The sequence below is a fragment of the Cydia splendana genome, chromosome Z (genome assembly GCF_910591565.1).
Source record: "Cydia splendana chromosome Z, ilCydSple1.2, whole genome shotgun sequence".
In the NCBI taxonomy this organism is placed as follows: domain Eukaryota; kingdom Metazoa; phylum Arthropoda; class Insecta; order Lepidoptera; family Tortricidae; genus Cydia; species Cydia splendana.
In genome coordinates this window covers 12,438,662-12,451,929 of record NC_085987.1, presented here as the reverse complement: position 1 = coordinate 12,451,929, position 13,268 = coordinate 12,438,662, and the positions used below count along the sequence as shown (strand labels likewise).

Here is a 13,268-nt window from a genome sequence, read left to right as displayed (position 1 = left end):
TAATGGTAAACAGAAATTACTACGGCACTATCGAGTGTCACTGTCAAATCAATTGTCAGTGTCAGTCACACTATGGTCACACTTCTAGGATACGTTTAAAATGTCACAGTTTAAACTTCCGATTAAATTTTACATATACACGTAAATACATTTCCTAGACATTAGAAGGGCTTAGAGTTGAAATATGTTTAAAAAGTATATTATTACACGGAATTGAATAATTTACAATTTTTTCCACAGTATAGCCGGTAGCTTAAAACTTAATTGACGCTATTTTGAAGTGGCTTTGTTCATTGTATTGGAACGTGATCAAATGACTTTACAGTAAAGGACGGTCCAAGTGATACATACAGCTCAATTATCATAGCTACATTTTTACAATAATTAAAAACATGCTCAAAAATAGATTGGATCTCATCAATTGTTTATATTTAGCAAAAACTGCTAAAATATTACCGGTTAATAGGTATTTAGTTTACAGTCTAGTTGAAATTTGATTTACGTTTCTATAAAGTAAGTTAAGTTGTTAGTTTTGGAACTGCACTACAATAGAAAAAGTCTAGTTCCGTCGAAATCGGCGAGATACTTGCCATCCGATCGGACTAGAATTAGCAGAAGCAAAGCTTTAATGTGAGACGAAACATTTATATTTATTTGTAACTGGTCTTGTTTTACGCTGTCGGTTAATTTTCATATCACTCATTTCCGTTTTGTACTACATATCATTTAATCTTCGTGTGTACCTGTTCAGCAGGTTATTACAGCGATCGACAGTTTGATTGCATCAAAATAACGCCAGTAATAACTGAATATCAGTTAAGTAGATAAAATAATGCCGGTAAGCATACCTATGAAATATTTTGCTCTCACCTATACAAACTATTGTGAAGGTGAGAGCTTTCCTTGTGTTTATTTACCAATTCATGTCATATTCTTCGACACCGCGTAGCATCGCAACTATCTCCGATATACTTAGAGATAACTAGCGACCCAGCCCGGCTTCGCACGGTCTACACAAAACTAACAAATTATACACCTAAACCTTCCTCAAGAATCACTATTGATAGCTGAAAACCGCATGATAATCCGTTGAGTACTTTTTGAGCTTATCGCAAACATACATAAACAGACATTATTGGGATTTTTTAGGTTTCTTGACTATGTTTTCCGTCACTACTGAGTGATATTTCATACATCAATTTCATAACACTTATTGGTTGAGCTGTAGTTTGAACACTTTCAACCCACAATCTCTGATATACTTAACACAATAACTGATTGGCAGCCCATAATGTTGTTTAGTTATGATTATTTTTAACTAACCATGATCCTGTGTGTCATATACAACATGGAATTGTTTTTTCTTTTGCATATGTGATAAGACATTATTTTTTATTATTTTTAGCTGGATTTTCATGCAGTCAAGAATCAGTTTAAGCAGACATGGCTGACTACTCTCTTGAGTCTAGTTCTTTTTGCAGGTGTAACATACTTTCTGTTATGGGCAGAGGTAAATCATTGATTAGTTTTTATTTAATACTTATGTCTTATTTAGTGACTGATCTCAAATATTAAATATTATACCTCTCATAGGTTTAGTAAGATAGAAGAACTTATTTCATTTTATTTTTATAGCTATGATGCGTTTATTTTTAAGGGTTTCCACAGAAGACCAGCGTCAAGGTATTCAAAAGATACCTTGACACCAAGCTGAGTGGAAACCTTTTAAGTTACTTTTTTTTTGTGACATGTTTTGTTAAATTTCCGTTGTTAAAGCATTCTGAATAAAGGTTATTCTATTCTAAATAAATTGCTAGCAAATCTATAAGTATCTTCAGTAGTATTATTTCCTTATATATATAATATTTGTTCCTAATATTGTTTGATATTAATATTTGGAACATTTGTTCTTCAGTTATGGATTTTATCTATGTAGGTATCTGAATATATATTTATTTATATAAATGTATATATACAGTTACATACATAGTTGCCTAGTACCCATAGCTTTGCTTTTTCTTTGAGGCTAGGTTGATCTGTGTAAGATTGTCTCCTAAATCTTTATTTATTTGGCAAAAAAGAAGTAAATACATAATGTTACTAATTAATTTTAATCCAGTACCTAGTGTGCCACTATTCTCAACCATCTCAAATCCTTTAAATAGAAGTCATTGTGATGTATTGTCACATTTGTTAATATGTGAAAACTTTTAACCCCTTATACTGCATGTAATAAAAAATATTTGTTTAAATTTGAACTTTAATAGCTGTCCATAAAGTTGAATATCATATCCGCCATATATGGCATTGTATGCGGTAAGGGGTTAATTATGTTTAATTACTTCTAGAGCCATACTATCCAAAGCAGTTTGATGCTGGAGGAACTAGTGTCATCAGCAGTAACCATTGATGTGCACACTGCCAATGATGCAGCACGGTATGAAGGTAGAGTTGTGCATGTCGTTGGGCCTCTGCGGGTGTTGGAGCCCATATCCGAGCCTGACTACAACATCCAAGTCCAAGCTGTTAAGCTGAGGAAAAGGGTCCAGATGTACCAATGGATTGAAGAAGCCACGTAAGTGTCATGTATACTACAACCACACATTTTGCACAAGTATAATTTACGTCTTAGCTTAGTCTTCTATTATTATAATATACCATGATTATGGTAATCCCAACCTCTTTTGCGTACCTAACATTTTTTGTCTAGCTAACAGCTATGTTTTATTTCAGGGAACAAGAAAATTTTCTTAGCGAACCAGCAGAGGAGTCACAGAAAACCTACTGGTATCACAAAGACTGGAGAGACTTTGTGGTTGACTCCAACCTGTTCTACATAAGGCCTGGTCATCACAATCCAACTTCTATGCCGCTGTTCAGTGAGACACATATTGCTGAAAGTGTTAAAATCGGCTGGTTATCCTTAGGTATAATAGTTTTTCGGTTAATATCAAATATAACGTGGGGTAAATTACGTGACAATTGACTCTTAAGAGCGCTCTTACAAGAAAAGTCGAAATAATGCAAAATTGATGATACTAGTCGACGAAATTCAGGACTTTGCGCTCATTATTAGAAACAATGAGTACTTGTTCCAGTAAACGCGTCTTCTTATCTTTATAAATATCGTTGTGAATATTAGAAAAAGGACTTATTAAATTAGTAATGATTTTTTTTCTGATGGTCGTTTCCGAAAAACCCCGTGAAGCACTGAATGGCGAGCTCTTATTTGGAAATGTTGAGAATTTTACTCTGCTAAACCTGGCTATTTTGTATTACTAATACCCTGTACTTTAGGCATATCAAACTATATTTTTCCTACATACCTTTGAGAAAGAGAAAATCAAAGTAAAACGAACTCGATTTTCTCTCCGAAACAAGTGTCAATTCCTACGAAAATCTACTTAATATCGAAGTCATTTTCATACTCAAGCAATCTGCAACGTTTGCTTATACTGTTGGTATACATTAGTGTTTATGAAATTCTACTATAATTTTTTGGCAATTTTTTGAAAACTACTCTATATTACCGATGACGCGCGCTGCGCCAGCTCAGTGCCGCGGCAGAGCTTGTAGAGGCAGGACGTGTGTCGGTCGGCTCCGCACATTTTCAACGGCGACGACGAGGTTTTTTATCATTGTGTGCGGCGGGCGCCGTGTAAAACGCTATACTGTGTGCGTGTAAACCGCAACGAGAGACTTTGATCCTAGCACTGTTTTTATAGTATTATAATTTATAATGGTACAGTTTAATAAACTACCGGACAGGATTAAAAATATTTGAAACGACCTGACATTCTATATGTATTTATTTGACTCAAGATAGTACTCAGGGTCTGATGATGGAGCCGGAAGGTGGTCACCGGTACCAATCAACCATGCAACTAAACCACTTCGTGTTTAGGCTCGTTTTATTCATCTCAACAAGATCTTTGACACAAGATAGTACTCAGGGTCTGATGATGGAGCCGGAAGGTGGTCACCGGTACCAATCAACCATGCAACTAAACCACTTCGTGTTTGAGCTCGTTTGATTCGGCTCAACAAGATCTTTGACTTAAGATAGTACTCAGGGTCTGATGATGGAGCCGGAAGGTGGTCACCAGTACCAATCAACAATGCAACTAAACCACTTCGTGTTTAGGCTCGTTTTATTCGTCTCAACAAGATCTTTGACTTAAGATAGTACTCAGGGTCTGATGATGGAGCCGGAAGGTGGTCACCGGTACCAATCAACCATGCAACTAAACCATTTCGTGTTTAGGCTCGTTTGATTCGTCTCAACAAGATCTTTGACACAAGATAGTACTCAGGGTCTGATAATGGAGCCGGCAGGTGGTCACTGGTACCAATCAACCATGCCACTAAACCACTTCGTGTTTAGACTCGTTTTATTCGTTTCTATAAGATCTTTGACACAAGATAGTACTCAGGGTCTGATGTTGGAGCCGGAAGGTGGTCACCGGTACCAATCAACCATGCAACTAAACCACTTCGTGTTTAGGCTCGTTTGATTCGTCTCAACAAGACCTTGGACAAAAGATAGTACTCAGGATCTGATGATGGAGCTGGAAGGTGGCCACGGGTACCAGTCTACCATGTAACTGAACCACTTCGTGTTTGGGCTCGTTTGATTTGTCGCAACAAGATCTTTGACACAAGGTAGTACTGAGGGTCTGATGATGGATCCGGAAGGTGGTGACCGGTACCAATCAACCATGCAACTAAACCACTTCGTGTTTGGCTTCGTTCGATTCGTCGCAACAAGATCTTTGACACAAGTTAGTACTCAGGGTCTGATGATGGAGCTGGACTGTGGCCACGGGTACCAGTCTTCCATGTAACTGAACCACTTCGTGTTTGGGCTCGTTTGATTTGTCGCAACAAGATCTTTGACACAAGGTAGTACTGAGGGTCTGATGATGGATCCGGAAGGTGGTCACCGGTACCAATCAACCATGCAACTAAACCACTTCGTGTTTGGCTTCGTTCGATTCGTCGCAACAAGATCTTTGACACAAATAAGTTAGTACTCAGGGTCTGATGATGGAGCTGGACTGTGGCCACGGGTACCAGTCTACCATGTAACTGAACCACTTCGTGTTTGGGCTCGTTTGATTCGTCGCAATAAGATGTTTGACACAAGATACTACTCAGGGTCTGATGATGGAGCTGATGATGATAGACAGGTACCCGTCGCCACCTTCGCGCTCCATCATCAGACCCTGAGTACTACCTTGTGTCAAGGATCTTGTTGCGACGAATCGAACGAAGCCAAACACGAAGTGGTTTAGTTGCATGGTTGATTGGTACCGGTGACCACCTTCCGGATCCATCATCAGACCCTCAGTACTACCTTGTGTCAAAGATCTTGTTGCGACAAATCAAACGAGCCCAAACACGAAGTGGTTCAGTTACATGGAAGACTGGTACCCGTGGCCACAGTCCAGCTCCATCATCAGACCCTGAGTACTAACTTGTGTCAAAGATCTTGTTGCGACGAATCGAACGAAGCCAAACACGAAGTGGTTTAGTTGCATGGTTGATTGGTACCGGTCACCACCTTCCGGATCCATCATCAGACCCTCAGTACTACCTTGTGTCAAAGATCTTGTTGCGACAAATCAAACGAGCCCAAACACGAAGTGGTTCAGTTACATGGTAGACTGGTACCCGTGGCCACCTTCCAGCTCCATCATCAGATCCTGTGTATCTTCAGTGTCAAAGATCTTGTTGAGACGAATCAAACGAGCCTAATCATGTTACTCCATGGTTGATTGGTATCCGTGACCACCTTAATCATCATCAGATCCTCAGTACCAGTTCGTTTTTAAACCCTCGTTGATACAAACTTTACAACCTATAGGTACCACATGCAATGACGAAACATGTAAATAAGCAAGTAGGTACCTATAATTTCTTTCGAGTAATATACCTTCATAAGTACGAGTATGGGGCTATTCATAAAGTACGTCGTTTCAAATGGGAGGAGTGGGGGGGGAGGGGTCTGGACATCGGATGATGGTAACATGACGTAGGAGGAAACAGATTCATCCGAAGCTTGATTTTTGGTAGATTTGAGGGGGGGGGGTCAAAAATCGTCAAAAATAGATGACGTAATTTATGAACAGCCCCTATGTACATTTGCACTGCATTTAGTATTTTCGTACTTACCAAATAACAGTTTTAGAACTTTAAAAGTTAAGTACAGTTAGTGTTGTTATGGTTGATTTCAATATGCTTCGCGAAGGATCAAGAATGTTTAATCCATCATTGTAGTGCGAGTGTGGTAGAAGGGATCGGCGTACTGAGCTCGCACGGCCTGCCGCAGCGCGTAAAATACCTAAACTCGCTCAACGCCGAAATGTAATAGCGCTCTTAAAGTATTGATTCCTATTCTCATGAGAAAGTCACCCCTTGCCTGTAAAAAGGTTATAAGGGCCAATCTGTCCAAAAAGCAGCTGATGGTGCTGGTTCTTAATTCAGCATTAAACAATTAGTTACTATTTTGTGCGTATGGTTTTTCAGGCGTAGATGTAAAGAGAAAAGTGAATGATTACTACGAGATCTGGTCAGACTCGCGGCCCGACCGCGCTGACATAAAGCTGCACTCTGGCTTCTACTACCACGGCGAGAGTGCGCTCCACCACGAGGTCGGCGACCTGCGCGTGCACTTCTCCTACGCCGGCCGGGAGGACGACATTGTGAGTGTGTAAAACCTGCCCTAATAAGGTCTTATATATGGTTATTGTAAATAATAACTTGGGTAGGTTTATTGTCAAAAAGGAATCCAATTTAATTGTGTCAACAACCCCAACGTACCTATTTGGTAACAACTATGGCTAAGTCACTTAGATACAAGCAAATACTGCTTGAAAAAATTGATTCTCTACAAAGCAGCTGTCTCTAGTCTTTATATCTAACCCATCTCATACTAATGGTCGTCTTTTCCCGTTATTAGTAAGAGATAATAGTCTCTGTATTCAAGCTAGGAAATGTTTGACATAGTCGGCATTACATATTGCTGCCCCAATATTACAGGGTTCTATGTTTCACTTTTATCGAACTGAAATTTGAACATTGCCTGATAGTTACATTAAGTCGAATTTCAACTATCTTGAAAATGTAACATAGAACCCTGTAATATTGGGGCAGCGATATGTAAAAGCTATATTATTTGAAACTTCACCTCTTTGGTTCGAATGCTAAAAGTATCCAAAACGATTACAGTACACAGCCGTCGGGATAGTGGAGAATGGTGTGCTGCAGTCATACAGCCCGGCGGGGTTCCCCGCCGCCGACCCCATCTCGGTGCTCCGCAAGGGCTCGTTCAGCCTCAAGCAGCTGCACGAGCTGGAGAGCCGCGCCGCCAACGCCAACACCTGGAAGTACCGCGTGCTCGGCTTCGTGCAGGTGTTCGCGTCCGCCATGACGCTGCACCCGGACTGGGTCACTTTGTGTAAGTAAACTACAGTCTACACTCCTCTCTGAAATAATAATAATAATAATAAACTGAAATAATTCCGCGCCACTAGCGAGCTGCTCTGCTTTAGATTACGCGCCTAATGAGCGCAACTCCCGCAAATCTCTTTAAACGCTCAATCTTAAACTAACATGTGCTCGGGCAGCTCGCGTTCAGCGCGTAAGCGGTGCATTCACAGCGCATTCAGGCTCGAAACAGGTCCCATTGACTATACCTATTCTGTGACCATAGAGATTCCTGCGCTTAATTTTTGATAATTTCAGCCCCTGTGGGGTGCGCCTAGAAATCCTTTTGTCCTCCTTCTCCGATTCGGTTTACGTGCCTATTCGTTAACGGACGTGATTTGTTGCAGTCTTGCAGTGGCCGTGGATATCGAGCAGCCTGCGCCGCTGCACCAGGGTGTGGGTCAACCTGGTGCTGTCCTTCTCGTACACGTTGCTCGTCACTTCAATCCCATGGTGAGTGATGATACACTCCTATGTGTCTACTTAATAATACGATTAAGGACGCTATTGAAGTTCACTTTTCAAATGGAGATAGCTGGCTTGAAATTGGGTTTTCCCACCTGGAGTTTGTAACTTTCCATTTTTTTAGTACGAAGTGTATCTAGTGCGAAGTGCAACCGATGATATTTTGATGTACGTTTCTGTCTTTACAGGTTAGTGCATAAACCTTCTTTTGGGGCTATAATGCTTGGTGGAGCCATGCTACCGATACTACACTACTCTACTTTGCTTAATCGCCGCCCGTAAGGTCTGCAAGCAAAGCTGAGCGAAGAAAAGCAAATTGGTACATGGACTTCCCATGTTTCAGTAACTTTACAGCTATTGCTTAAGGGCATTGGGCCACAAGACAGCTGGTTAGGCGAATTAAATGTTGAAACATATTATATTTATCAAGCCCGAGCCATATAGCCAAGATATTTCACCTCAGCACATTGTCGAGATGTTTTGTTGATAGCAATAGGCTTGTATCACAGTTATTCTTTAAAATGCAGATTTGTTCGATTTGTTGCTAAATATTAAATATTTAGCGTGGGCCTAAGTGCGGGCTAAAGTGCTAGTTCAAATCCGAAGTTAAACAAGATAAAATAAGCTCGCTAAGCTGCTGCTCGTAAAATTGACATATAAATCGCGGGTTAACTGCATGAAGTTGCTTATTATGCTCTGGAGCATAAAGTAAAATCATCTATTACGACCCTTATTGACTTAGCAATAAAGTCCAAATTCTGCCATACAAACTGCCAGCCCTGCTGGCACGCTCCGGATCGGCGCGCCCCCGACCGGCCCACTAACAATTTTCTTTAGTCTTGAATAAATACGTTAAAATAACCTAAAATATTTGATATTTTTTATATTTTACCAGGCGTGGCTCACTCCGCGATTTCGTCGCTTTGCTACAGGTAGCTAAAAGTACATCCGTTCGGCCCCAATTTTGGGGTTTGCCATAAGCCGCGCGTGGCGCTGTCGCCACCTAGCGGCCATATCTGTCCTGATCGTAACAGACGCGTTTTGTTAGAGAGTGAGTCTTCTGTACCTAGTACTATTATTTATTCTGTGATTTTACTCACAATCGAAGTGAAAAGCAGAGTGTATAACTCAGGCATAAATGTCCATTTTTATCCTTGACCGCCATTGACCGGCACATGGGCGGGACCGCAATAATCAGTATTGCGCGTGCGATAGAGATAGGAACAGGCGGGTCAATGTACGAAATGTTTCTTGCTTAGCGTCCTTACTTTAAAGCTAAATTAAAAACGTCTTTCAAAATCGATTACACTAAAACCTACGTCTCGTTTCATTTTGCGGTTGTATTATAAATACACTCTGTATATGTATATTAAGGACATGTAAGTAGTCTTAAGTTAATTGATTCCATTGTGTTGACTATTAAGCAGTTTCTGTAAAGTTATATACATGCATGCAAGTGTGTTAGCGTATGCTATAAACTTAATAAAAATATCTGGTAGACCGACCTTTGCTCGGAAAACATACAAAACCTCAAAAATGCGCGTTTTCCCAGACATAAAGCCTAGCTAGATCGGTATTTAGCCCCCGAAAACCCCTATATAGCAAATTTCATCGAAATCGTTAGAGCCGTTATATGTATATACATGAATTGCTCGATTAAATTAAAGGTATAAACACAATTAGTTTATGAATTAGGTACAGTATATACAAATTACATGTACATATATATTCAATAATCATAAGTAATACATAGGCAAAGGGTTAGGTAATACATATGTGGGTAGGGTATAAAAGTGGTTTCAATCGATGTGTGGAAGGGCGGCACCGTCGTCGGACCCAAGCCACCTGGCGGTGGACTTAAACCGGTGGCGTGTGCCTCGGATACACATGCTGGTGGCGCGTATAACGGCGATACTGATCCTACATCTCAGCCAGCCCAGTATGGTGCTTAGAGAACGGTTCCACCGTTGAGATATGGTTTCTGCCACATCTTTTATAAAGGAGGACATTTGGGGTGCATAGACGCTGTCAACAGATGTTACAAGTGGGGTGAACGTTGCATGTCGCATTTCACAGGCCGTGGAATATTTTCTCTGCTTTTCGTCTTCGGCTGATTTTAGTACAGATGTGACGGGTCGTGAGAGGTAAGAAGGGGCGTCAGTGTCGACGACACGGATATCAAACAACGCCTCCCTCTGCGCATCCCAAACGCCGCGACAAGATAGATCTGCGCGTAGGCCGCAGTCAAAACAATACATTTTACATGGTTAATTCACAATGGAATTAATTATAACTAATTTCATGTCTTAAAGCTTAATATGTTTTTTTTTTTTGCAAATCATCCTTATCATTTCAAAAAGTGTCAATTACTATTAGACAAATAAAACAATTATAAAATATCCACCAAAGATGAATTATTTTCTTATCAATTCATTTAATAAAATACATAATCTCCTTTTTAGGGTTCCGTAGCGAAAATGGCATATAAAATATATTTTTAAGGGGGCACCACCCCATACATGTAATATATTAAAAAAAAATAGGAAAAAATCAACGGCATATCATTTGATAGGTCACCTTTAAGGTTTCTGAAAACTGAAACGTTTCTTCGTTAAGGGTGGTGTTCCACCTATCCAATTACTTTGTCCAATGTCCAATGTGTAGTGCGTCTCACATTTTGCTTTAATGAGAGAGTGAGACGCACTGACATTGGACAGGTGGAATATCACCCTTAGTGAATACTTTTGAAAGTAATCGCTTCGTAAGTCTAAAAAAATGTGTTTTCCCTGTTCAAAGATTAGAGAATCTTTGAACCGGGTGTACAAAATTTTGAATAAATTAAAAAAAAATATTGACAACAAGGCACGGTAATCCTCTATTATGTGTGACCCGACACGCACTTGGTCTGGTTTTGTAAGTGAAACATTTTGCGGGCTGACAGACTCCTCTCAATTCCAAGCTATCTATTAAATACCTAAATATGAAAGATAGGTATATCCCTGTAAGTGTAATTCAACAAAATATACCAGGTCATATTTCTTTCATTGTTTTAATCAATTTTGTTTTTGGAAGGATAAAATTGTTATTTGGAACAAAACGCACGTATTTCATAAGTCAATAAACGCCGCGTGGTAGGTACGTTCTGTAAATAGGTAAATAATACCGAGAAGTAACGACACGGTTGAATGTGTATTTTACACATGGTACAATATGTACTTAAATGAAGAACATTTTTTTCACCACACCAGCTCGGAAAGGCTTACTTTGCACATCAAAAACGGATAGCGAAGTTGCACTTTGCTATCAGTAATTCACATGTGAGGCAAAGAAATCAAATGCAAATTTTGAGTTGTTTTCTTATGTTTGCTGGTAGAATTGACTTTTAAATGATGATTTTGGATGATAAATATTTAATAACATTCATTTGAATTTGATTTGGTTTGATTTTGTTTGATATTTTACATTTAATATTTGCTTCGGATTGGTGGGGTGAAAAATTTTGTGTTTCACTCGGGGGCAAATTTTGTTTAACCCCTCGTGCTTTGAAACCCTCGCATCGCTCAAGATTCCATTTTTCGAACCACTCGCTCTACTACGCTCGTGGTTCAATTTGGAATCTTTCGCTTGCTCGGGTATCAATATTAGCACGAGCGGTTAAACAACAACTTTGCCCCCTTGTAAAACAAATAACTATTGTTTTCTTTCGTGTTCCTCGGATAACAAAGAAGCAAGCACGACAAATTGTGTGTATGTGTAAAATGTGGACGCTTACCTTTATTTACCCTAGTGAATGACCCTAATCGATAAATTGTTTCTAACCATTTTATTATAAATAAAAAATAAATCGCATTGACTAACTCACACGAACAAATGATACAATATCCTAATGTACTCGTAGTGTCCGAAAAGTTATTTTTTTATATGTGAGTAATAAGTTTGAAGCTGTTATTAATATCTAGTCATTATGTGGATTAACTTAATATTAACATGTCTAGTTCTACTCGTACCATGTATATTAAAATACAAAATTATATGTTCATAATTGGTAATTATGTAATAGAATATATATATTATATTGTTCTTGACGGAGTATTAGTACCTAAATAAAAAAAGGCTGCCATTGATTAAAAATCTTAGTTTATTCGTTGGCTTTTAAGTTTTGTATCTGTTTTAACTAAAATAATACAATACTTGAAAGTCCGTATACGATATGAACCCTAAACACGCTAATAATCAAAGAATCTCCAATTAGTGACACTTAGGTAATCTAATTAATTTATTACTTGACTATACTTATTTCATTTTTTCAGAGTTTATAATAACTGTACAAAAGTAAGCATGAAGAAATCCTCGTGATGAAATTATAATGAATAATTTCATAATTCATCATTAGCTCCCTGTATGCTTCAAAATTTTACCGCATAAAGTGCCTGATTTAAAACCTCATATCATATGCTTACTTCTGCGCATATCTATTTAATCCTAAAAACCAAGTATGTCTACCTAAAAACACAACTGTTTTAGAGCTTGTTTTGGAAGTAGTTTGATTCATGTAAGTGTAAGGCTGTGCCTAATATTTTGGTTAGGTACCTATTGTTTTACCTCTCTGGCGGTGGCGGCGCGCGAGTCCATACTTGAAGTCGCGGTAGATGTATGGATTCGGGCGCGTTAACGCAACTCATGCTAGACCGACTGATGTAATTTATTTTACATACTTCAAGCTTAAAGTAGAGTAAGTAGGTAACACATTCACTGCCAAGAACACGCGTGTGTGGTGTGATCATTTTGTATTGAAAATAAGGTGCTTGAAATAATGTTCTACGTAGGTAGTCAAAAATAATGGTTGTATGCCAGTTACATCTCTGAAATATCCTAAACATACCGAAATATACTAAATAATGGAAATAAAAGTTTTAATTCTTCTCTTGTACACTATTTTTTGACATACCTGTTACAATTGATATTACTTTAGGATGGCATCACATCTATCAGCTCGTTAGTATGGAGATGCGTACGCATCGGAAAGCTGAAAGCATGCGTACGCGTCTTCATACTAATGGTCGGACAGACAGACAGACGCACGAGTGATCCTATAAGTTCCGTTTTTTCCTTTTGAGGCACGGAACCCTAAAAACGAATACTATACATTTTTTAAAAGCTCCTGACTCTTATAATAATTAAATAATCCAAAGAACACACGAAGGGGCGTAGCTGTAGGTAATATAGGTACATCACATTGTGTGAAAATATTTTCTAAAATATTAATGCCTAGAGAGGAGAATGGGTATTACCGTTTATATGGAGATGGAGACAAA

General features: G+C 38.9%; 2 protein-coding genes across 3 annotated transcripts in view; one reads left to right on the top strand and one right to left on the bottom strand.

Moving 5' to 3' along the window:
• The window catches only part of LOC134804657 (S-formylglutathione hydrolase), a 352,602-nt gene that overhangs the window by 474 nt on the left and 338,860 nt on the right, over positions 1-13,268 (bottom strand). The window lies entirely within an intron of this gene.
• LOC134804653 (transmembrane protein 43 homolog) overlaps positions 641-13,268 on the top strand; it is a 77,284-nt gene continuing 64,656 nt past the window's right edge. The window contains exons 1-8 of one of the 2 annotated variants that reach the window (XM_063777763.1): positions 641-838; positions 1,406-1,510; positions 2,349-2,575; positions 2,734-2,927; positions 6,529-6,704; positions 7,231-7,459; positions 7,836-7,941; positions 8,142-8,399. In XM_063777763.1, the coding sequence (XP_063633833.1) occupies positions 833-838; positions 1,406-1,510; positions 2,349-2,575; positions 2,734-2,927; positions 6,529-6,704; positions 7,231-7,459; positions 7,836-7,941; positions 8,142-8,235 (1,137 nt within the window). In that variant the 5' untranslated portion in view covers positions 641-832 and the 3' untranslated portion in view covers positions 8,236-8,399. Of the gene's footprint in view, positions 839-1,405; positions 1,511-2,348; positions 2,576-2,733; positions 2,928-6,528; positions 6,705-7,230; positions 7,460-7,835; positions 7,942-8,141; positions 8,400-13,268 lie in introns of those variants that run through there. The other variant, XM_063777764.1, reaches the window with a different exon arrangement.